The sequence below is a fragment of the Neolamprologus brichardi genome, chromosome 16 (genome assembly GCF_056152115.1).
Source record: "Neolamprologus brichardi isolate AB-2024 chromosome 16, ASM5615211v1, whole genome shotgun sequence".
NCBI classification, from domain to species: Eukaryota; Metazoa; Chordata; class Actinopteri; order Cichliformes; family Cichlidae; genus Neolamprologus; species Neolamprologus brichardi.
In genome coordinates this window covers 28,458,322-28,482,133 of record NC_142119.1, presented here as the reverse complement: position 1 = coordinate 28,482,133, position 23,812 = coordinate 28,458,322, and the positions used below count along the sequence as shown (strand labels likewise).

The following is a 23,812-nucleotide window of genomic DNA, read 5'->3' as shown; positions in this document are numbered from 1 at the left end:
GTTTTCCGCTAACCAGAAAAAGCACCGCGTATATAACTTCAAAATGTCAAACCACTTCCTTTTGAAAATGTCTGGCTTAAAATAAATGTCCAAATATCAGCGTACAACACACGGAGTCAAAAAGAGGGAAATTAAATGGGAGTGTGAAAAGTTTATTGTGAAATGGCAGAGGATACAATAAGTTAAGACTTAGGGAGGGTTAGATTGGAAGAGGATTGAATTCATTTTGATGGCCAGTCCTGGGCCAAACGAGTCACTTTACTGGCAGATAGAGAGCCAGACAGGCAGTAAGTGGGGAGGGATGGTCATCGTTATTCCGCCTTCCCATCCATCACTGTTCCTCTGTGACGAATATAAACCCCAATGACACTGCGGGATTTTGGTGAAGATAACGAAAGAAGCACCTCATGAGTAATCAGGATAGCTTTCCAAGTGACAGGAGGAGGAACAGAGGAAAATAAAAAGCACCAGTTTGGACAAAAGAGGAAAAAGAAAGTGTTGAAAAAATAAAACAAGGATTCAGGAAATGATATCTCATAGTCCTTTGATCCCCCTGCTTCCACAGATGGTACAGGAAGCAGCGAGCGAATGCAGCGACACCATGGGGTCTGCACATGTACGATGCTCACCACCACGGTGGCAGGGTCCTTACACAGACATGATGTGCTTGACGAAGGCTGCGGGCGAAGGCCGTGGCGGGAGACAGAAAAAAAAAAAACAAGAAAAGAAGAGAGGGAAAACTGAGTGAACTGGAAGAAAAATACATTCTCAAACTTCCATGAAATAAACATATGTTTAATTTACTAAATGTGAATACTGACACTGCAGTTTCTCTGTTAACACCCTGTTCATTCATTACATTTTCTTTGCTGATAAAAAGCACTTTGTTCTTTGCTGTTTACATTTTATGAGCAAATCACAAAGTAAGAAACTATCTCTGCTGTGGTTGTTTCTAAGATATTGTTTTCTGTGATTCACAGCTTTTAAAGTATGAGAGTTTGTACTGTCTATAATTGCTTCATCTATTAAGCTACACTTTTTTGTCTAGAGGACAGATGACACTAGAAAAGGTTTGACAGTCACTTCTTTAAGACTATAAGAGAGACTTACAAGAGGCTAAGATACTGTGTGTTAACTCCAAAAAGTCTGGATTGAACACTTCTATTAATATCAAAGAAATGCAATGACATCATCAGGGGTGTGAAGCTCCAAGATAGGAGTCAAATAGTTCTCACAGATTAGATTAAGCAAAACTTGTAAAGTAATTCTCACATAAGATAAAAACAATCTATAATAATAGAATTAATAATTATTATGAACAGCGTGAATACTATCAGCAGCAGTAATAGTATCATCTTGTTTTTATGTAGCTGTTGTTGGACTGTGTGGCTCACCCTCATAGTTGACACAGCCATTCTCATCCTCTTGTCCTGTCATGAGAGCGTCAATCTCAGCCTCTGTCATCTTCTCTCCTGCAGGGGGAGGCAGAGGACATCTGATATTAACAACACACAAAGCGACTCGGGCACGCACCTGAACAGATCGAAGGAAACGCATCCTAGGCTGACTCACCGAGTGTTGACAGGACAATACGCAGCTCAGCACCCATCACTGTGCCGTTGCCCTCCTTGTCGAAGACGCGCAGACCCTCAACATAGTCTTCAAATCCTGCCTTGTTTGGGCTGTTGATGATGGCCTGGAGCATGGGCAGGAAGCCCTCAAACTCTACTCTCTTGCTGGCCATGTCTGCGTGAAAGGAGGTAGAGTAAGTTGGATCTAGAGGTGACACTAAAGGGAGGCTCAGAGTTCTAGAGCTTCAGCAGGTTCACGATTGAGCACAGCGCAGTTCTATTTTAAGGCACATTTATTACTTTGTTTATTTATTTATTAGGTAATTTGCCATTTTGATCTTGATTGCAGTCTTGAGTTTGCTCAAATCTGCACCTACACCATCATCTGTCTTCTTTCAGTTGCTCCCTTATTCAAAGGGACTGCCATAGCAGATTCACATATTGGATAGGTTTTTAAACCACATGCCCTTCCAGGGATTTGTGTCTCCTCCTGGTCTTGAACCAGGGATCTTTTCTCATCTTAGGCAAATATGTTAACCACTATAATAATATAGTTCTTCTGTTAGTTTAGAAGACAAAGTGTGTGTGATTAAAAACAAAAAAGTATTCGATCAGGCTACGTTTTGTACTGAAAAATACAAGACGTGGACAAGTGTGAGCATGTATTGCATAGCTCTGTGCTACACTTCACAGTTTGGGAAAGTTTATGAATGAATATGACAATGTTGACCACTAGCTGGCAGCATAAACAATTTATTATGCCATTTCCTCAAAGGCACAGACCTGTCCACAATATAAGACACTTTTGATGAGCTGACTATCATTTCTCAAAATGTCAAAAAAGCAGCTACTGATAATTTCTCTGTCATACTTGCTATCGTTTGTGTTTGACAGCAGCACTGCACACCTCTTTTGCATATTTTACCAAAAAACCCAGAGCTATCCATTAATGTTTACCACACATATTATTAAAATCAGTTTAGACAAATCAGCGTTTTGAACTATGCCTCAGTTAGTAATGTTCCTTGTTTTAGCCCAGTGACGACAGCCTGTCATACTGACATCAATACAAAAAGCAAATTGCTAACTTATCTTTATTGGGATTAGAATGAATCTAGTCATGTATGTCATGCTCCCTAACATCTTCTGTAGCAAATCTATAAGTGATCAAGTGAGGGAGCAGTTACTAAATGTCATTACTGTACCATCAGCAGAGGGGTTTCCCAGCAGTTTGGTCACCTCCTTGTTGGTGGGGTTCTGTCCCAGAGCGCGCATGATGTCAGCAATCTGGTTGAAAGCCACCTTGTTGTCACCCACCCTGTCGAACAGACCGAAGGCCTCCCTGTAGTCTGTTTAACAGAAGCAAGAGAGGATTTTGCCAGCTTAGTGATCCATAATTCCCATTTTTATTTTATCTCAAAGTTGGTAAAGTTTATAATCATTATAGTTTGTTAAGTCTTTATCGTGGACGGTAAGACATTTCTGTTATATTACTTCTAACTGTAGAATTTCTTTATTAAACAGAAACTACAGCAATGCAAAAACCTATTTAAAGAAGAAGAACTGCATTTGGGACACATTTACATTTGATTGCATAAAAATAGCACTAACCTGAGGTATTGCAATATTTTTGCATTTATGTTTGTATAAAAGAAGCTTGTGATGTTTATTTTATAGACTAGCACAGTTGCTCATCAATATATGTGATGTGCATTGTCATCTGATTGTATGTATATGCAAACATAACATATCTTACTTCAAAAATTGAAGTTATAGTTTGTGTTAATGCTTTTTTTAAATCGAGTCACTAGTTTATATTTCAGCCTTAGCTGTTGCGTGTCAGCAGGTGGAGACAGCTATGCTACAAACTGACAAGGAAAATATCTAACAAGTGCAAGACGTCCCAAAAGGTTGTGGTATTATTGGCTGAATAGAGTCTCTCCTGCCGATCTCGTCACCCCTCATACTATTTCCATCTCAGCTGTCTCCTTCTCTCTCAGTCAGCGGGGCAATGGGCTCTTTTAAAAGACCACCTTGGAATTGATAAACATAGCTGAGAATATGAGCTCCTCCTTTTAAAGGCAAGGCCCTCTGTGGGCGAGCTGAGTAAAAGTAGGGAATGCTGACTGCAGTGTAACAAGCAGCCTGCCAGACTTCAGGTTTGGTCATGTGGTTCCAACCAACAGCACACAGGTGTGTCTATCTGTCAAACACTACACTATCATTTTACTGTGCTTCCATCTGTAATCTTTAAATCTTCCAATCTTTTCTTTTTTTCTTTTTTTTTTTCTTTTGGCTGTTGGCTCTTGAAACACAATGAGATATCGCTGATCTAGTGACACAGAGTTCTAAAAAGCATGTAAACAAGCTAAAGTTAATATCTGGTCACAGGGATTTGCTGGCTTGATTTGTGGACATGCGACCCTTTCGTTATTAAATGATGCTCTTTACAGCCAAACTGTGATGTGATCAAAATGCTTTTTAAAATGTAATCTGAGTGTTTTTAACCTGACCCCAGTTGTCCTATTTATTTTTACTAACAAGTTCAGTTAGTTGATGCATTTGTTGCCAGTGATTTTCATACAAGAAGCCACATGTTTAACCACATATGCGGTTTCTTATTCAAGCATGCAAATCAGTCAAGCTTCTGAAACCGTAAAAGTCTTCTTAAGACTGACTGTACACATGAAGTGTTTCTGAGCTTCATTAGCCACAAAAGGGCTTCAGAACGGATTTGATGGCTTTGTGGAATTTTAAAATACAAAAATGAATGAGGTGTCCAACTTTCATGGATACGCTGAGACCTGTTATGATGTCTATTGTAGTTTTTTTTTTACATTGCTGTACTCTGTTATTTCTCTTTTGCTCCCTGTATGTTGTTAAATTGATGGAATTTGCAAGTCACATTTTATGATAAAGGCAGATTTTCAGATTTCTTTGACGGAGGGCCAGCTGAGTTTTGTGGACTGTAACAGTATAGAACTGAGGTGAATTAAGTTTTACATACCTTCAATCTGGTCTGCACTGAATTCCACCTACAAGCCAATATAAAAGCAACATTTTAGTAAAAAACATGGAAAGGCAAAAGTTATCACTTGCCATGTAATTAACATCACATTTGTATTCAGACAACGTGATCAGGCACTTCACATTTATTGTGCCCTAAACAATCACATCAAAACCAAATTTAGCTTCATATTATGCCACATATGTAGGTCCATCTTTAGCTACGTTAACATGTCCACATTTGGTGTCACTCTGCATTGCCATCACATATTAGTCCCTACTCTGATAGTCCAATCCAGAGAGCCCAGGGTGTGGTCTAAGAGATCTAAGACATGGTGCGCTATCCATGGTCCCACTCATTCTCCCCAATACTCTGCACACCTTTTATTGTGGTCCTGCCAACCTGCAGTTGCTCTCACTGACTCTCAAGTGCTTATAAGCTTATAGATATTCAAATCATTCATATAAATGTAATAAATGGTTATTGCCCCTCCCCCGCCACTCCACCAAGCTCTTTCTCCATTTAGCAAAAACACTGCATCCGTCTACTTCTGTCATGCAACTTTATGAGTAGAGAGAAAGAGCGAGATAAATCCCAGTTCTTCCTTCCTCGGTATCCAGCACCCCAGTGTAGATCTGGTTAAGCCTTCACAGGTCATTGTACCTTGATGGCGGAAAGGTCGATAGCGGGAGCTGCGGGAGCAGGGGCTGGCTCGGGCGCTGCTGCTGCTGCTGGTGCAGGTGCGGGCGCAGGTTCGGCTTTCTTTGCGGGAGCCTTAGCGTCCTTCTTGGGTGCCATTTTTGCTGATAGTAGAACTACTTTGGCCCTGAAGCACAGACAATTCCCGGATCGGGTGACACACAAAGACTGTAGCACAGACTGAGCACAGAGGAAGAAATCACCGTTGGGGCGTATATATATGTGACTATTTTTCCTCTTGACCACCCGTCAACCCTATCCCCGTGTAAGGATTGGATAGCGGATGGGAGGGGTGTGTGTATGTGAAGGGGTTCTCTCTAAACTTGGAATATAGGGCTACGAGCCAGAAGGTGTTTAGCCATATAGCTATAATCACAAACGAAAACATTGAAACGGCGTGAAAGGTTACCCGGGGTCACGCGATCTTTCCGCTGGATCGTTTCTTAAAGGGTCTACTTTTACGCACTGCCCCCACTTTTACGCACAGCTTTGCGCTTCATTGCGTACACTATCTAAGTAATATATTCTGAAATGTTTTTCAGGCCAATCCAATAGATGATATGGATACATAAACACAAATCAGCGACTATCAGACCATTAAAACCTGACCTAAGAAATGGAAATGTGTCTGAGTAGAGGAGAGATAAAGCAATTTGAAGGAAAGTAAATAGCAGATCCCGTGGAGCTGCAATATTTGACATATGACGGAAAATGAAATCAGCTGCTGTCAAGCAGAAGTTAATGTGAGTGATTATGAGTGTGAGAGCAGAAATACGTCAATGACTTTTTTCTCTGAAAAGAAAAAGACGTCCATGGTCATATCCTCTAGGAACTGCAGTATCAGTGTTTCATTAAACACATCTCTGCTTACCACAATATTAGTAATGCTAGCTGAGCTGATCTTTGACAACATCTCTGATGGACTCTTCGGGGGGCTTCATTTTTACCATCAGCTGTGTATCCAAGCATTGCACAGAAATTTATTTGAAATATAGCACAGATATCCGTGTTTCCAGTGAGTTTAAGGTGACGATATTTCTAACATTCCTTTAAAATATTACACAACATATCTAGAATATGTGCAACTGATATCACGATGGTGCAATCATAAGAACATGGCACATTTGCTTTAATATTTAGCTTGACATGACCCTATTATATGTGGTGCCAGTGGAGTATTGATACAAATACATTTGGAATATGTGTGTATCTAAGAGTGTAGAAAACTCAAAAAGGAATAAATGCAGATGACGTTTTATGGTAAGAAATATGTCTGCTGTTGGCTGTAGTCAGAAAAAAAAAACCCTAACTGATCAGACTACTTCAAATTAATATGTCAGTGTCAATATCTCATTTTTTAGATGAACAGGTGGTGGAAGGAGTGTCTTTCAGAACTAATAAAGAGCCATTGTTTATTTCTAGTCACGGATAATGTGCGTTGGATCAGCAGCTGTGGTCAGTTTGATTCTCTACTGAGGGAGGTGAATGGGGAGGAGGGGTCACCACAACCACAGGAAGGATGTGACGTAAAGGCAAAGGGAGATGGCGACCTAGTGGAGCTTTCAGCTGCTGATGCCAGTAACCCAGACAAGGCCAAGAGTGCAAATTCTACCTCCTTAATTCTTGTCTATATCTGTCTCCCAGTGCCAGCGGTGCCGCCCTGCCCCCAACACCATGACAGGGCCAAGTGACGAAGGAACAGCATAAATTCCTTCACCCCACAGCCCCCAACCCCTACACACTCCCCACCCACTGGCTTTCACTGACCCCATCTCCGTGAGGGTAAGCCAGAGAAAGCCTCAGTCCCTCAGCTGTCATCTAGGCTCACCCCCAGCACTCCACTTCATCTTCTTGGAGTCTGACTTCCCTTTACTCCCTCCCCCTATAGAAACTCTGCCCCAGTCCTTGCACCTGTGCTGCAGTCCAAACTGAGCTCCACTATAGAACCTTAATGGATTCAGCAGCACGATAGAGCTGGGCTTTATTAGGAGGTGATGGCAGGTCAGCTTATGAAAAGAGAGAAAAAAATGGACAGATCAAGTTCATGAGGTGATAATCTTTAAAAATTTGTAAAAAAGTAATGTCATTTATAACATTTATAAAACATTTTAGTGAGTAAAATACTGGGCAGTTTTTTTTCCTTTTGTTTATTCAAACCTACATAATGTTTCAATTTCACTCCCATAACTAATTAAAATCCAGACAAATAAGTTCTGTGTCATTTGCTCCATCAGCGTGAAGAAAAAGGGTGTCTAAATATCTTTGGGTTTACTGTTACTGAGGATCGCATTAGTGAATATATACAGTGCTGTCTTCTCATGACTAAACGCTTAAACCTTTACTTAGCTATCTTCAGTGCTCAGTTCCTTTGAGAATGCCATAGAAGACATATGAGGTCAGACCTTTTGAGAAAAGAATGAGCTTCAGCTTTACAGTGCATGGCACGGCAGTGACATCTGAAGAACAAATATAACAGCCTCCCCTGGTGATTCACAATGCCGTTCACGGTGACAGAACAAGAGGATAAGGGAGAAAAAAAAAACCTGTATCCAATGTTACAATGAGTTGTGTTTTCTTATTTTTGTGGATATGGAGCGGAGCTGTTACATTTATGCATGAGGAAGACTATCTAAGAGAGATCTTATGTGGAGCTTCTTCGTAGCATACAGTACTGTGTATAACTGTGTCTTGAATAACCCTCATTTCTTTATATTTTGCTCAAAAGAAGCCAGACGTGGTCTTGTGCAATAGTTCTACAGGCTTCTGAAGGACTTTCAGGTTTTTTTTTGACAATGGCTGCTTTTTTGGTCATTTTCAGTCCAGTCCAAGCTCAGGCAAAGGCAGCCATTGGCCATAACTGGTTGCGGGTGAGGAAAGGGAGACAGGTCAAAAGATGGATTGTGGAAGAGATCTAGAGATAACCTTATGATTAAATGCAGAGTGGCTTTTATTGATAGAAAATCAAATAATCTTATGTATGTAAAGTGGAGGTCAGGAGAGAGGTACAACAGTGAGTGTCTACAGCCATCTGTAAAACACAGTGGAGTCTCTGTGATGGTTTGTAGCTAACATGGGTAGAAGAGGATCTACCATGAAATACTACCTGGAAAGCAATTGATTGGCAGTTATTACAATGTTCTCAAATACACTGCCAAGTAAAAGGATACCTGGATACCTAAGCAGTGTAGGATAATCTTGACAAAGAATGGAACAAAAGGCCAACAACATTCAGAGAAAAGCTTTGAATGTCCTTCAAGAAGCTTGGGGAACCCTAAAACCTTGCTTAAAGAAATCTCAAAGCTTAACTAAGAGAGTTCAGGCTCTGTTGAAAATAAAGGTGGTCATAGCAAATATTGATTTTCAAGCTCATTAGAATTGTATAGACTGTTTTTGCCTCATATGCCATATTTCCACCTGTGGTTGCACATATTTTATTAAATGCTTGCACCTATTTCCCATTTTCTTAGCAAAATATAAAGGAAAAAGAACAGCTTAAGACCTTTGTACCATATTGATAAACAAGTGTAAGACTCTTTTTTGGTGATATAGAGTTCACCCATACTCATGCTCATTTCTCCAGTCTCAGGTTGGACCTTCTTTGGAGGACCAGCCTACATGCTCTGTAGCCATGTCGCTAGTGTTATATAGGTCTACATAATGTACCTGTAATTTAAAAAGTACTTTTTCTTTCTTTTATTTTTAAACTTTATTTTAAAATACTCTGAATATATTCTCTGATCATATAATAAGCTATGCAAAGTGACCAGCTAGCCAATCTTCTTCCAGGCTCAGACAATACTGAGCTATAATTATCCTAGTTAGGGTCAAGACCATGAGCTGTCAGAGCTATTCATATTTCTTATGTGCCTCGTATTCCTTCTTTGGTAGTCAGGTCTTCCAGTTGGTCAACAAGCACTATAAAAGTTTAGCTCTTACAACCACAATTTTGCTAGTGGTTGTTTCCCCCTTTAAAGAAATAACAGAAATAGTGCATACAAAAAGTCTAGATCACTAGTTAGAATCAGCCATGGTGCTTTCCCTACACAAATGTTTGTATTTATTCAACTTTCTTCTTACTAGAGCTTTTCTTTTGAGTCTGAAGTGGATAGGATTAGATAAATCATCACTGGACATTATAGAGGATCTGGGATGTTAAAGCAAAACAGTAATAGGAAGCAATAACCAAAAGTGGGGTAAAACAAACAGTCTTTATTGAAGTGAAAGCCTATTATCCTCCAACTTAGTAATATCCAAATTATGTTCCCTAAGTTACGTAAGAATCCTAGAGTGTCTCACTTGGCTTCACAGTTCTGTTTTGAATGTTCTACACTACAAGAGTCCACACAGAACCATTAAATATGCTTTTCATCACAGAAAGACAAAGAAATTGTTTGCAGTAGAGTTGAACAAAGCAGTTGATAGATGTGAGTGGGGGGCGTTTGATGGGCATTCTTTTGCAGCTACCTTGCTTTAACCTGTCTTCTCTGGGTCACTTCCGCACTCTGTAGCTATGCCCTTGGTGGGGACAAGAGAGGCATTTCGTATTATCACTCCAAGGTTTGCTTCAGGACAGGTGCTATAACAGTATCACCTCAGGAATGGAGTTGTAACATAGAGTGCCAATGAATGTTTGCTACTTTGCGTTCATAGTAATTTGTCAAATTCTGCAGTTCAAAGTATTTCTAACTTGTATCCGTACTGGAAATTCTGGATTTTATGTTACTGCAACTAAAACAGCCGTGAAATTACGAGTTGTGCAATTAAGATTCCAGGAAGAAGGAAAGACAGAGGTACTGATTTCAAGACATAGCACCTGTCCTAGCCTTGGAGTACTCCTGTGTTAAGCATGATTAATGAAATGCTGAGAACATGAGCTTGAGAAAAACATCATGCGATGAGTGCAGTGTGGTGTAAGATTCCAAAGATGGCAGAAGCTCCTTGGTCACTGGCATTTGGCTCGGTGGGGAGCTGAAGTGCTGAAAGGGTTACTGAAAAGAAGGAAATGACGGACCGTAGCGAAGGACTTCCTTTGCTTCAAAATATTCAGCAGAGGTCACTGAGTCAGTCTTCTGAGATGAGCAGAGCAAATTTTGGATTCTGGTTCCATCTACCGCCCCCTCTTTTTAAACCCTGAGTGCTTCCTTCTCTGCCCTACGTCCATGCCAAAAGGAATGAGGCTGTAACTGAGCCTGGGGGGACAGATGGTGCCTATTTATAGTCCCCACAGAGAGGTGTGAAGTTTCTTGGGATTTCAAAGAGCGGGGGCCATGGCTCCTTAAGGGGTCTGATGCAGCCTCTGTGGCCCATGTGTTCTCTTCCCCTCCCTATCTCTCTAGAAAGCCCCACACTGGCCACACAGGGCTTAAGATGGGTTCAGGCTAAACAAAGGCACCTATTGCCTTTTTTACTGAGGCCACTGCATCACTACAGAGGATGGAAATCTAATACGAGCCAAAGGGAAAAGTCTGCTCCTTCTTTTCTCTCCAGACGATAACTTTCTTTAATATTCCAGAGGTTGAATTTGCTGTCACAGCAAGACTGCTAAACTGTCACAATGCCACTCAAAGCATATATGGTAATACTGTGAGTGGATTTTGTACCAGCTTGACAGCTCATGCTGAGGCACTGATTGATGCTAGCAAAACCTTGTTCAAAAGCTTGTATTAACAGTATACAACACAACTCCATTATAGATACGGAGGCTTGACTTAATGATTATAAATCAGCGACTGTTCATTTAGAATAATTCAAATGAAAGCATTAAAATATAGTTTTACTATTTTTTCTTTTTAAATAATGGAACGTTTAGTTTCAAAGTACTGGTTCAGAAAGTCACGCAAACAATTTTCCAGTCATTACAACTGTTGCAACAACTGATACACATGTCACTACTCCTGCTCTCCTGCCATTAGTGCTGTATGCATAAAATCCAGCTACAGTGTGCAATGACTTGAACAAAATCAGGTCGGCCATGAATGTGAAACAAATCACTGCTTTTCGTGCATTTGCTTTCTGTATGCTGTGAACTGTAACTGAGAGGTTTGGTCCTGCGGTGCTGTACATTTCTCATCTGCTGCTACTTTATGAACCTTTCAGACCTCCAAAATCATCCCACACACACACACACACACACACACACCTATTTTTGGAGTATCAGCATTTTGCCCCACACGCACAAAACTCTCAGTAGTTTTTACTCCTTTCTTTTTTCGACCTGTTTATATTTTTCAATAGCATTTTTCATTAGTCTTATTGTTGGAAGACACTATACAAACAAACTTGCTTTCATATGTAAAGTGAAAATACTGTCAGTCAAACTGCTCAATTTAAGTAGTCCGAACTGACGGCGAACAAACCCCACCATACATCCTTGAAACGAAGGACCAGTTATCTCTCTTATGTCAGGGCCAAGACTTGGAAACCTGGCAAACAGCGGGGCGAGTTAGCGGGGCGTCTATTTAAGTCCTCTCTTAAGCTTGGTCACCAACTGAAACTCACACTTGAAACTGCAGACAATGTGGGATCCCTCCGCCGAGGATAGACACTAGAGTTCATTAGGCCGTACGCCAGCCAATCAGTGGAGGAATTTAAAAGGCAGCTAATGACAGCCCTCCCAGTAATAAAGAGCCATACAGTACATTGCCCAGGCTTCTCGTGTTCTCGCAGTCATCACATAGTTATTTTCTAGATGCAGTTTTTTCATTATTGATAGAAAAGAGCTAAGGCTGAATTTTGGCACTCTAACTGTAAATGGAAACATTCAGCAGAGAAGATGAGAAATTAAAATTACTGTATGCTTTGAGTTGAATATAGTATATGAATACAGTCCTATAATTACAATTATACAGTCAGTTGTTTCGGTCTAAGATAGTGCAGTGATAATCTCTAAATGCTGAGTGCATGTTTATTTTACCGCATTATTTTTAAAACAGAAAAACAACGACCCAGCATCAAATCGGATATTTGATGGCACTGTTTAAATGACTTGTGTATTTAAAAGTGACAGAGGAACAAAGTTATTGCCCAATTAAGTGTTGAGTGGCTTCATAGTCTCATGAAAATATTTACAGACTTAATATAAAGCTTTTTAATGCCAGTAATAATTCTCGGGCTTATGGATCTGCTATGACGGGTTTTTCTCAAGGACAACTTCAAATAAAATGATTTATTACTGTAACGGTTCAGCACCAGGACGAACACTGATGTGTAATGAGCTCTGTAATGTATAGACTCCAGGCCAAATGACTGTAGGAGTTAATGTTAGAGTTTCACAATCTGATCAGTTTAAAAGGTTAAGTGCAATGTGACACTGTATCTCTTCACTACATACTAACAGATCTCCTGCAGACGCCTTACTTGTTCATGCCTCTTTTTTCGGAATATTTATTTCCACATAGTTTTCCTCTAAAGCCAGAGTGAACTTTATATGGTTGAACCATTATATTTAATTATCCTCTCAGCAGTGGGCTCTGCAGTATACTCCCATGCACTCAAGGAAGATTTGCACTCTCATAACTCACGTTTATTGTTGTTAAAAGGATAGATAAATAAATGTTCTATGCACATGAAATGCTCTTCTGTGTTATTTTAATATGCAGAATAATACTGTACTGTAAATGTAAACTACTGCATAAGCTACAGCACAATCACAGAAATAAACAGTCTGACTATAGATGGACAGAAGCTTGAGTTCCCTTGAAGTGGCTGTTGTTGTTATTTGGTGCCATATAAATAAAACCGAATTGTATGAAAATGAACCAATATTAACATGAATGGCTAAGCTTGTGCTGAATATTTGCTCTCAAAAACATGAAACCAACCTTTTAAATCCCTGTTAAATGTTAAAGTTCACCACATTGGATTACAGCATCAACCGTTTAAAAAAAACTGTAATGGTATTAAGTGAGGTTTAGACAGCAGTATAAACGGAGACTATGCATCACATCCTTTATTACATCAAAAAGGACATGTCCTCTGACTTAAATTTCATTTTACCTATAAAGCTGTCATAGCTTTTACAACATAGTAAGAGCGAAGGTGTTATTTTACTTATGCATATACAGAGAGCTGCAAATCTACACATCAAGTGTATCCACTCACTGTAACACTATTCTGTGACTCAAGATCCCTCCGCAGCTCTTGCACAACATCTGCCACTGGATGTCAGCAGTGTTCCACAGATCTACAGAAGGAGCTCACTAGGTTCATTTTGATCGGGGAAATGATTGTGGTTTGCAGGGAGAGGAGGGCAGTTTCATCAAATAGAAAGGAACTACACAAAATGCACAGAACTAAAAGATATAAAAATAAAAACAAAGTAAGCTTCAGCACAGGAAATGTGGCATATATGTACAATGCAATGACATATTGCACCAGATCACTTTTTTAATGCTAAAGACTGGCACATGGCAACAAAGTTAACTATAAAGCACAGGTTATAGTTCCAAGTCCATTTTCTGGAGTGTGGAGGTATTTCCTGATCTAAACAGGTTCTAGTACTCACACCCACTTTGTTCAGACTGCTGAACACAGCAGAGTGGCAGTCAGACAGCCTTCTCCACAGAGGACCAGTCTTGCAGTGATCAGCAAATACACAGTACACTCTAATCCTACCACCATGCAGCCACTCCATGGTCAGTTTGCCTTCTTTTTTTGCAGGCAATTGGCCTCAAAGAAAATGTTGTATAGAGTTTGTTGCACAGAAAGCACTATACAAAAGTTTGCTATAAGTGGGCACATTTATTCCCAGTGGGAAAGCATTTTTCTTTTAGCTCTGTCTGTGTTTAATGTTCTAAAATGCAGGGTGTGCATTTAATCACAAATGTCTTGTGTGTAGACGTTTTTTAAAAAGTCAGTTTAGATTAGAGTTGTTGTTTTTTTTCCATTGTAACTTAAACTAAATCTAAGAAAAAATTGTCAAAAGCCTGTTTTTAGCTTAACGTTAGTCTCTATAATAATGTTGAAACACGGCCAAATGATTAGAACAAAAGCTACATCCAAGGTCAACTTATTAGAAAACCAACAGGTGACTGTGATTAAATAGTTCACAGGTTAAGTCACGCTGATACACTACAGAGCTACATTTCTGAACACTTCCTGCTAATCATGCACTATATTTTTATCCTTTGTGTCCCTCCTCCCTCGTATTGAGACAGTGGACCTTATTTTGTTTGACTCTACTAGAGAATGAAAAGAATGAGTGTTCCATTATGCTTTCAAAACAATTAAAGTCAATTCAAAATATATTTTTTGACATCTCACAGTGCAGCTACACTGTAAAATCTAATTAGTTCCCAGAACTCAAAAAAAATTGGATCAAGTTTACTTAAGATGACCAAGTTAGAGCAACTTACTCATTTTGAGTACACTGTACAGCCTCGTTAGTTCACAGAACCCAAAAAAATTAAGGAAACTCGTTGCCTCAAAAAACACTAAGTTAAGCTTACTTAAGGTGACTGTTAGGACAACTTTTACATTGCAAGTCTGCAGTATTAAGAATAACGTGATATTTCTCACTGTACAGTACTAAATGTTTACTTACTGACAAACATTTCAAGTTCAACTAAATGAAAAAATAATTTGTGGTAACCTGAATATGATTAAAAATAATTAACAACACCTTTTGTAATGATGTTAAAATCAGCCCAACTTTTATTTTCAAACACAACAAAGTATAACAGCCAACATACTGGACACTGTTCTGCTGAACAACAAACAATTATATTGCCATCACGGTTATAATCTCACAATGAAACAAAGTCTCAGATGTAATTATTCTGAAACTAAGTTTAGGCCTACCTCAAGTTTGTTTTGTACTTACATTACTTATATAATCAAAATAAAATATTTGTTGTTCTGTCACAAGTGCAGTCTCTGATTTAAACAACACATTTGTTTTTCATTTCAACACAGGAGCTGGAATGTTGTAATGTTTTAAGGATGGCTTGTTTCCAGTCCAGGCATTACTGCCTGAATGACTATCATGGATCGAGGTGATCCAAATGTAGGTGCAGAAGAAAGTCTTTAACTTCCCTTAAGTACAGTGGCAGTGGATGTGGGTTGGAGATGCAATGAGCTTGAACCTGCAGGCGACCATCTTCACTGACCACACCATCTGTGACGGAGGACTCATCTCTCCTGTTGTCCTGCAAGCAAACAATCATATTTTTTGGAACATGAACTTAATTGCTTTCTTAAAACATTTTTTTTTTCCATTTGGTATAAAACAGACTCCAATTTAGACAATCTCAGGCTCCCTCCCCACCGGAGAGGTGACATTCAATGTCCCAATTGTCAGTCTGGATAGCCGTGACCACCACCCAACACACAATAATGTCATGAAAGCATCATTTTAAAAAGGGCTATGCAAACATGGCCAATAACTTTCATTCTAATGATGTGCAAAATGATTTGGGCACAAAACAAAAGAAAACTTGCAGACTTCACTATTTACAGTGTAGACCCTCTAAACTAGGTTTGGGGGATGTGATCTTTCAAGAAATGCAGACCAAACTGTTGTTGTTTGTTTACTTACACAGCATGTCTTGTAGGATTAACTGGAGTCACCAGCAACAGCATAGTGCAGTCATATCTCAAGTCTAATAACTGAAGACAGGAAAAGATCAGTACAGAAACAACTTTCCCAAACCAAAGCACAAATAAAACAATAAGTAAAACAGGCTGATCTAAAGTATGATTAAAGTTTAGCCTGATTAATATAAATATAACTGACTAATTGTTAATATATTGGAAAACCAAAATACTTACCACTGAGTTGATGTATTTCTGTCCAACATCAGGAGTGCTGGTCCCGAGCCTCAAAGACAGTAAGAAGCAAGCAGAGGGAGAAAAAGCAGAACATTTTTCAGAAACCTATTTGATCCTTAATGGCTGTGCAATCATTGTAACATAGAGTTTGCTAAATAAATACTAGATTTGACATTAATAGATACTACAGATGTTCAAAAGCTGCCACAAAACATGAAAAAAAATGGACGTCTCCGAAAACATCTGAGCATTTTAGCAAATATGCGATGTCTTGATAAATAGAACAGATATTAGAACTTTACACAGCTATATTCTAGCCTTAAAATATCTTAAGTTTATTTTGTGACCCAGAAAAAGTAATAAGTTTTTTAGCCGCGCTCCTCCGCCATTGCCGCGCTTACAAGTACACAGGCTCTGACAACCGGCCGACAAATGCAATCTTCCTTTTCCCCAGACTACCCTTTCTGGGTCACAAAATAACTTTTTAAGATATTTTCAGCCGAGAATGTAGCTGTGTAATGCTCAAATATCTACTTAATTTATCAAAATATCACATATTTGCAAAAATGCTTCCACGTTGTCAGAGAGCTCTGTTATCCACCAGCCCCCCACACCCCTAACAGGTGCACCTCCCGAAGAATTTTGTCTGGGCTCTTATCTCACTTTTTTATTTCAAACAATCAACAGAAAATTTCCCCAACATAGTGTTATGTAAGGTTTTTAAGGCTGTGGTGTTAATTTTTAAGTAACATGAGCCCAGCGGCAGCAGCAACGCTAGGCTAACACTAACTAGCTAGCAAGATTATAAACCTGGTGCTAAACTAAGAGAAGCCACAAAATCAGTTTGAATAAGAGTAAACAATTACTCTCCAAGTCAGTGTATCAGATAAAGATTCACAGCAATAACAACAATAATTTCTTGAGCTGACGCTTTTCCAGGTTTGCTCAACATATTCCATAACAAATGCTGGCACGACGAACATGCGGACTGATCCAAGAGGGAGGAGGACGGTAGTGACAGGGCATTTTCAAAACACATCTTTCATCCTTCCGCACTGAGAAGCAAAACTTCCAGCTTACTTAGTTTTTCTAAGTTAAGACAACTCAAATAAACTGAGTTTATCAGCGTTTTTGCATAAAAAGTACTTGTAACTTATTTAAATTGAGTTCTAATTACAAATTGATAAAAACTGAGTTCAGCCTATTTAATATTTTTAATTAAACACAATATTACATTTTACAGTGTAGGTAAGCAGGGCCATGCAGAGAGGTTTAAAGGGGCAGGTGCTCAAAGTTAAAAAGGGGCACATTGAACCAGGCTGAATAACAACAACACACATTCATCAAGAATCTAATATGGGAAGGGCAGGGCTGTGTTGCTCTGAGACTGTAGACAGTAAAAAGTCCATAGGAGAGATGATAGCTGATTAAACAAGTGTCATGAGATAATAACAAAATGCAAAGACTGGTGACAGCGCTTGGAACCATAAGGCAACAAAAAACTGTGAGAAATAATTTAGGCTCTGCCTGTGAATCACTCTTTGCTTCTCTTCTTCCTTCCATCCCATCATTTCATATATCACTCTCCACTTGCTGTCTATCTGAGAACAAGGCACAACTTGCTATTGCAATAAACTATAATCTAATTATCCACACCTAACAACTCTTGCACTTAATCTATAATAAAATGATGACAGAAAAATGTTATAGCACTGCCTTTAGTAGCCTCACACAGCTCCTACTGTTTCCTCCTCATGTCCTTACCAGGCATGTCTGGACAATGTTATATCATGAGTAATTTTTTTTTTTTTTAAATCCATCTAAATAAAACACACACATGCACACACAGTGACATTTTAGACCTTCTTCAGAATACTGTATATACTATGGGCATCAAGGTGCTGATCCAGAATCCTTACATTATTATTTATTACTAGAGCTACAATAATAAAGCAATGAGGAGGGGGAAGTAATAAATATGAAATAATGTATTTATGATTATTCCATTTGTTTCACGATCCACTCTGTGCAGGGCAAAGCTTATTACATTTTTAAACTGTAGAGATACAATAATTTTACTGCTGTAAAATCCAAATTTTGTCTTATTTAAAATATAAATCTAATATAATCTGCTTCTTAATGTATGTTATTTAAAATACAGCGTGTTTTTTAATATATTATAATTATAATACTGCATAATTATGTGGACATGCATATTAGACCGTTTTTTAGTGAAATATAATCCCACCAGAAAGGCAGGAAAAGCCCGGAAACTTACTTTAAAACTAAATATGTTCCCTAAACATTGACAGAGCTACAGACCCATGGCAGCCTTACACAGGTAGCCAGCAGCTATGACCAGCACTACTTGTACAGTTAATAAAAGGACAGGTAATGTTTGTCACGCTGTTGCACACACAGCACGCTCATTTGTTTCAGTTCGTCAGTTGCAACAAGACAGCTTACCAACGTGTACATAATAAGCGAATACTCCTGTGTGCTATACACTACAGTGCACGCTGTACACCTACTTACTGGTTTTGTCGCATCGGTCTGTGTCTCTGAGTTAACTTGTGTTTCTCCTACAGCTCCGGACCGCAAAAAATGCGCGTGCTCTTTGTGAGCTCGTTCCCGGCTCGTAACCAGCGCGTTCTGCCGTCAAGGGCGATCATTGGTTAAATGCGATCATGTGACTGATGCAAGCCAGATCCTTTTATTTAGCAAAACTGTGATTAATAGTTAAATATTATTGTTGAGGGGCACAGACAGGACTCTGCACGCCCACACACATAAAAAAAAAAAATAATATATATATATTTTTTTAAATAGTTGCCTCAACAAAAGGGCACTTTGGGCACCCATCAGGAAAGGGGCGGGTGCTTAAGCCCCTCTAGCCCCCCCCCCCCCCCCCCTGCACGTTCCTGTAGGTAAGTAAGGTGTGGCCTTGATCCCAAATTGAATGTCACAAAGGTCACGTGTGTTTAGATTTCCTTGCATTCAGTAAGTACACCTCTGTGTTGTAGCTTGCATTTGCAGTGATAGTGATTTTTTTGAATTTTCAATTTAATAAAAATGAAGGAATTAGAGGTATTAGAGAACTTATGCATAAACAATTAGGTCCATAAATATTTGAACATTTAAAATCACAATATCAGTATTGTGATATCTGTCATCTTCAATTCAACAACGGGTTAAACAATATTGTTGCATCGACTGTTTAGAAAACCACAACCATTCTAGTGCTGGGATGTGATCACTTTACCCGTGATTCGAAATTTAAACACATGCTACTTCTACATTCATTCGGCTTTCCCCGAGGCCCTAAACACCGCGCGCTTCAACAATTCTCCACCGGCGAATCCACATCGACGTTTCAAGCGCTCACTTGCTTATACTGCAAACCTGCGGCGTGGACACGAGGGAAAGCTTAAATCTCGCTCACACTTTTTCTCCCTCGGTTATTTGTTATAACGAGTAGCTTCTCAACCACGTCTGTGCCGTCTTACTAAAAGTCTGCTTATAGGTTAATATGGCAAAAATCCTCCAAGCTGTCAGCGTTGTGAAATCTTTGAGACAAGGATGCGTGTTAGGCAGAAAAGTGGGGATCGCGGGCTGCCTGAGACTTCACACTGCAAAACTTTTTAGTGTCAAGGTAAGAAAGCAGAAGTGTGACCGATAAGGACTGTTGTCTGCGATAAATCCAAGAACTGAACTGTTTTAAAGATCTCGCTGGAAGTAATTTACTTTATTTAGCCTTTGAAGTTCAGAAAAAAATGCTGAAGTTTACAAACAACAGCTGATCCACATGGTGGCTGGCAAATAGGAATCCGTGCCAGATGGGGAAATCCGTGCCAGAAACTGCAAGTGTATTAAAATAAATGGCGTCAGGCATGCTTTGCATACGCCGAATACACACACGATTATATTAGTGTCTATAAAACACACTGAGTTGTTTGTGGTAGAGCTTGACTCTTTTCATTGTGCAACATTTTAGTAAATTGGCTGATTTTTCAAGGCAGATTGGAGCGGTCATGGACAAGTGAAATTTTAGTGTGACAATTCGTAAAAGAAGTTGTAAAATGAGATGCTGTAAGTGGGTGAGATGTTCACATGCCTGTCTCGGCTAAAGTGGCAAACAGCTGCACAACTATGCACAACGTGTAAATCAGGAGTGTTGCGTCATGCTTCAGATGAGCTCTGATTGCAACATTCACGGAAAAGGCGAGAATTTTATTTGATTCGAGTCAGGGTTGTGGTAGATAAAGTACTAGTTTTTAAAATGACATGCATTAATTTGCTAAATAACGTTAGTAAGTAAATGCATTAATTGAGAAATTACATTTTTTTTAAGATCTTAATGCAGTGAATAAATCGGTGGTATGCTAATATTTTTATATCTGTGACGAGTACGAGTAATATTGGTCACTGTTTTCCTGATGGCTATCTGGAGGTCATGGTGCATCACACCAGCCTCTTTAATAATCTATGCAGCTCTCTCTCTCTCTCTTAGACACGTGTACGGATGCACTCTCTCACTCCTACACAACAGAAAAACAGATTTGTCTGTCTCAGCATTCGCAGTACAATTCACACAGGCCTGCAGTTTCAGCATGATGTCCCAGAGCGTCACTGGTTGCCATTGCATCTAAACTCAAAATCTACAACACATCTATTTCAAAGTCTTTCCTTTGGTTCTTCCAAAGTCTCTTAATAAAAAGAGAATATATTATTTTGGGGTGTGATTTTTTATTTTTTTAAACTTTACTTTTAACTCCCAGGCCCAGACAGCCCACCTGGTCTTGGAGGATGGCACCAGGATGAAAGGGATTTCTTTTGGGCATGATGCCTCTGTAGCTGGAGAGCTGGTCTTCAATACTGGTCTTGTGGGGTAAGACGGAGAAATGCTGACTGAAATTATAACATCGTTAGATTTTTATTTATTTATTTATTTTGCATGGCACATTTCAACAATTACAGTACATATTTGAAGAAACACAAAGGCATTGACATCTGACATAAAACTTGCTTTTAATTTGATAACCTCTGCATCACAGTCGCATTTATATAGTTTTAAATAGAAGTGTGAGTTTAAGTGCATTTTCTAAAACCAATAAATCACTTCAATACAAATCTTCACAAAATGTTTCTATTTTTTTTTTCTACTTTAGGTATCCCGAGGCCCTGACTGACCCAAGTTATAGAGGTCAAATACTGACGCTGACATATCCTATTGTAGGGAACTATGGTGTGCCGAATACAGAGGAACTGGATGAGCTAGGCCTGAGAAAACATGTAGAGTCAGAACGCATTCAAGTAGGTAACTAAGGTGTGGCTTGTCTTACAAGCATGTCTTCATATTCCGTTACATTGAGTAATTATCTGACTGTACAAGTGTTTATGTCTCATTCTTTTGTTTTTAATAATTGGATAGAAATCCTGTGTATACAATGCCTGCCTCAAGTTTAGAACCCATGGGCATCACCAGACTAATGCAGACAAATACAAAACATTTCAGGGGAGAAATATAATTTTCTCCCCTGAAATGCTCTGTTAGGCCTTTACTGCAACCTCCTTCAGTTGCTGCTTGTTTATGAGTCTCTCTCTGCCTTCAGTTTGGTATTTAATAACTGAATAGCATGCTCTGTTGAGTTGAGATCAGGTGACTGCAGTTGGAGAATATCACTTTTTTTGTCTTGAGAAACTCTTGGGATGCTTCTGCAGTATGCTTGGCTCGTTATCCATTTGCACTTAGTAGTACTGTCCGATCACTTTTGAAGTATTTCGCTAATACAAGCAAATGCTATAGCCAATCCATTACAGCCAATTCAACTAGTGGCCCAATCCATTATAGGCGCTCCAGTAATACATGCCCATAACATTCCCTCCACCATATTTGACAGCTGATGTGGCATATTGGATCATGAGCTGTTTCTTTTCTTCTTCAAACTTTTCACTTCCCATCTCTCTGTTACAAGTTAAGTTTTAGCTGCCTGAATAGTTTTTTCCGACCTGCCCAAAGAGCATGGGAAGGTTTTCCTGTTAAGTGTAACCAGTGGTTTGCAACTTGTTGCAAACGCTTTATTTGCATTCTTGAGGACATCTCTTGAATGTAGACTTTAACAGTGATATAGCTACTACGTAAAGAGTTCTTGACTTGGATAGATGTGAAAGGTTTTACTTAATCAAGCGAAAAATAAACTCTGTGCTCATTCCATTTTTGAAGCTTTCTGGTGTTGCTGAGCTGGTGGTGCATTCATTCTTTTTAAGAATGTACCAGATTGTTATTTTTGATCACACTTAAAGTTTCTGATACATCTCAACCTCATTAAGGCTTCCTTAAATTGGCTTGGCATCTCTTTGTTCTTCATATTGAGATTTTCAGTGAATGGCTACTAAATTCACCTCTGGATCCTATATGTGTTTGGCTTTGTGCACGGCTTCACTTGGCTATGAACATGCTTGCCAGAAGGCAGTCAGTTTGCTTTTCAAGCCATAAATTGTCCAGATACTTATGGACCTAACTGCATATAATCCACCACAGTTTTCTCACTGATAACAATGTCAGCTGTTAATGTTGAATCATATTAGAGCTGCTTTAATTTCCCGGCAAATAAAGAATTAACACTGCAGTTGGCACTGACCACTCATGGCCATTTTCCTTTTTTTTTTTACTTCACTGAATTTTTGTTTAATTACAGCTCGGGTTAAGTGGTTGAAGCATCAGGTCAGAATGGTTATTGTTATTGACTGACCCTTTTATTAAAACTGTGTGTAACTGCAGTTAATAGACTGGAGGGGTTTTAAATTGGACTTGAATATTTTTTCCAAGGCTCATACAGTGCTTTGGTTTCTCTAGGTATCTGGTCTACTGGTTCAAGACTACAGCCACGAGTACAGCCACTGGAACTCTGTCAAGTCTCTGGGTCAATGGCTGCAAGAACAGAAGGTTAGACTGCAAATTAGAAGCTGTGAGAATGTGTGAATGATGAATATGACTTTTCCGTTAATGTAAATCTTACCCTCCTCAAAAGGTTCCTGCACTGTTTGGGATAGACACCAGGATGCTGACCAAAGTCATCAGAGATAAGGTACCACAATTAGAAAGACTGTATCTGTTTCGTGTTTAATGAATGAATGAGTCGGTCAGTTTCTGATATATTTGGCTTGTGGTTTCTCTTTAGGGAACAGTTTTGGGGAAGATTGAATTTGATGGTCAGCCTGTTGACATAACTGACCCCAATCAGAAAAACTTAGTAGCAGAAGTTTCAACCAAGGTAACAACTGCCAGTTACTTTTTATTTAACGATAATATCAGATTAAAAACTCCTTTTGTTTAGATATTTTGAAATGGCACTAACCTCTTCTTGTCATGCCTCTATACTCACCAGGAAGTCCGAGTTTTTGGAAAAGGCAACCCAATTAAAGTGGTGGCTGTCGACTGTGGCATTAAACACAACATAATCCGACTGCTGGTTAAGGTGAGAGTTGCGTGAAACATCCTTGTTGCACTGTGTGCGTTCCATTTGGAGACCTTGTTTTTGTGACTTAGCCCCAAATGACCTTCTCTGCATAAACACAGAATAAAAAAGTCAGCGCTCTGTTACATGCTTTCTGCAACCTGACCCAGAAATTTTGCGAAAGTAAATCTGGGCCTAATGAGCTCCAGAAATGTAAAATTTGTTTGTGGCATGGAGATGGGTAAGAGAGTGGGTTTTCATCATGTTTGTACTCAAAGTTAATGACTTGTGATATTGGCGTTTAATTGGAT

General features: G+C 39.2%; 2 protein-coding genes and 1 long non-coding RNA gene across 5 annotated transcripts in view; 1 reads left to right on the top strand and 2 right to left on the bottom strand.

Moving 5' to 3' along the window:
- Positions 1–131: 131 nt before the first annotated feature.
- Positions 132–5,494, bottom strand: myl1 (myosin, light chain 1, alkali; skeletal, fast). The gene is made up of 6 exons (XM_006802356.3): positions 5,242–5,494; positions 4,579–4,606; positions 2,777–2,920; positions 1,573–1,746; positions 1,395–1,472; positions 132–677 (listed from the first exon to the last, which is right to left on the bottom strand). The coding sequence occupies exons 1-6, from the start codon at positions 5,374–5,376 to the stop codon at positions 649–651; spliced, it is 588 nt and encodes a 195-aa protein (XP_006802419.1). The 5' UTR covers positions 5,377–5,494; the 3' UTR covers positions 132–648.
- A 9,429-nt stretch (positions 5,495–14,923) lies between these two features.
- LOC148098285 (uncharacterized) lies at positions 14,924–18,674 on the bottom strand. The gene is made up of 4 exons (XR_015716600.1): positions 18,580–18,674; positions 16,045–16,093; positions 15,812–15,882; positions 14,924–15,422 (listed from the first exon to the last, which is right to left on the bottom strand). It is a non-coding gene; the product is annotated as an uncharacterized LOC148098285 (long non-coding RNA).
- Positions 18,675–19,426: 752 nt separating this feature from the next.
- The window catches only part of cps1 (carbamoyl-phosphate synthase 1, mitochondrial), a 60,581-nt gene continuing 56,195 nt past the window's right edge, over positions 19,427–23,812 (top strand). For all 3 annotated transcript variants that reach the window (XM_087830051.1, XM_087830050.1, XM_087830052.1), the window contains exons 1-7: positions 19,427–19,696; positions 20,823–20,932; positions 21,213–21,357; positions 22,901–22,990; positions 23,076–23,132; positions 23,226–23,318; positions 23,433–23,522. In XM_087830051.1, coding sequence (XP_087686177.1) covers positions 19,574–19,696; positions 20,823–20,932; positions 21,213–21,357; positions 22,901–22,990; positions 23,076–23,132; positions 23,226–23,318; positions 23,433–23,522 — 708 coding nt within the window. In that variant the 5' untranslated portion in view covers positions 19,427–19,573. The remainder of the gene's footprint in view (positions 19,697–20,822; positions 20,933–21,212; positions 21,358–22,900; positions 22,991–23,075; positions 23,133–23,225; positions 23,319–23,432; positions 23,523–23,812) is intronic.

Coding starts and splice junctions, on each gene's coding strand:
- myl1 (XM_006802356.3), bottom strand. CDS start 5,376: ATGGCACCCAAGAAGGACGCTAAGGCTCCCGCAAAGAAAGCCGAACCT. Junction 4,607..5,241: donor TCGACCTTTCCGCCATCAAG/GTACAATGACCT, acceptor ATTGGCTTGTAG/GTGGAATTCAGTGCAGACCA. Junction 678..1,394: donor TGGCTGTGTCAACTATGAGG/GTGAGCCACACA, acceptor CTTCGCCCGCAG/CCTTCGTCAAGCACATCATG.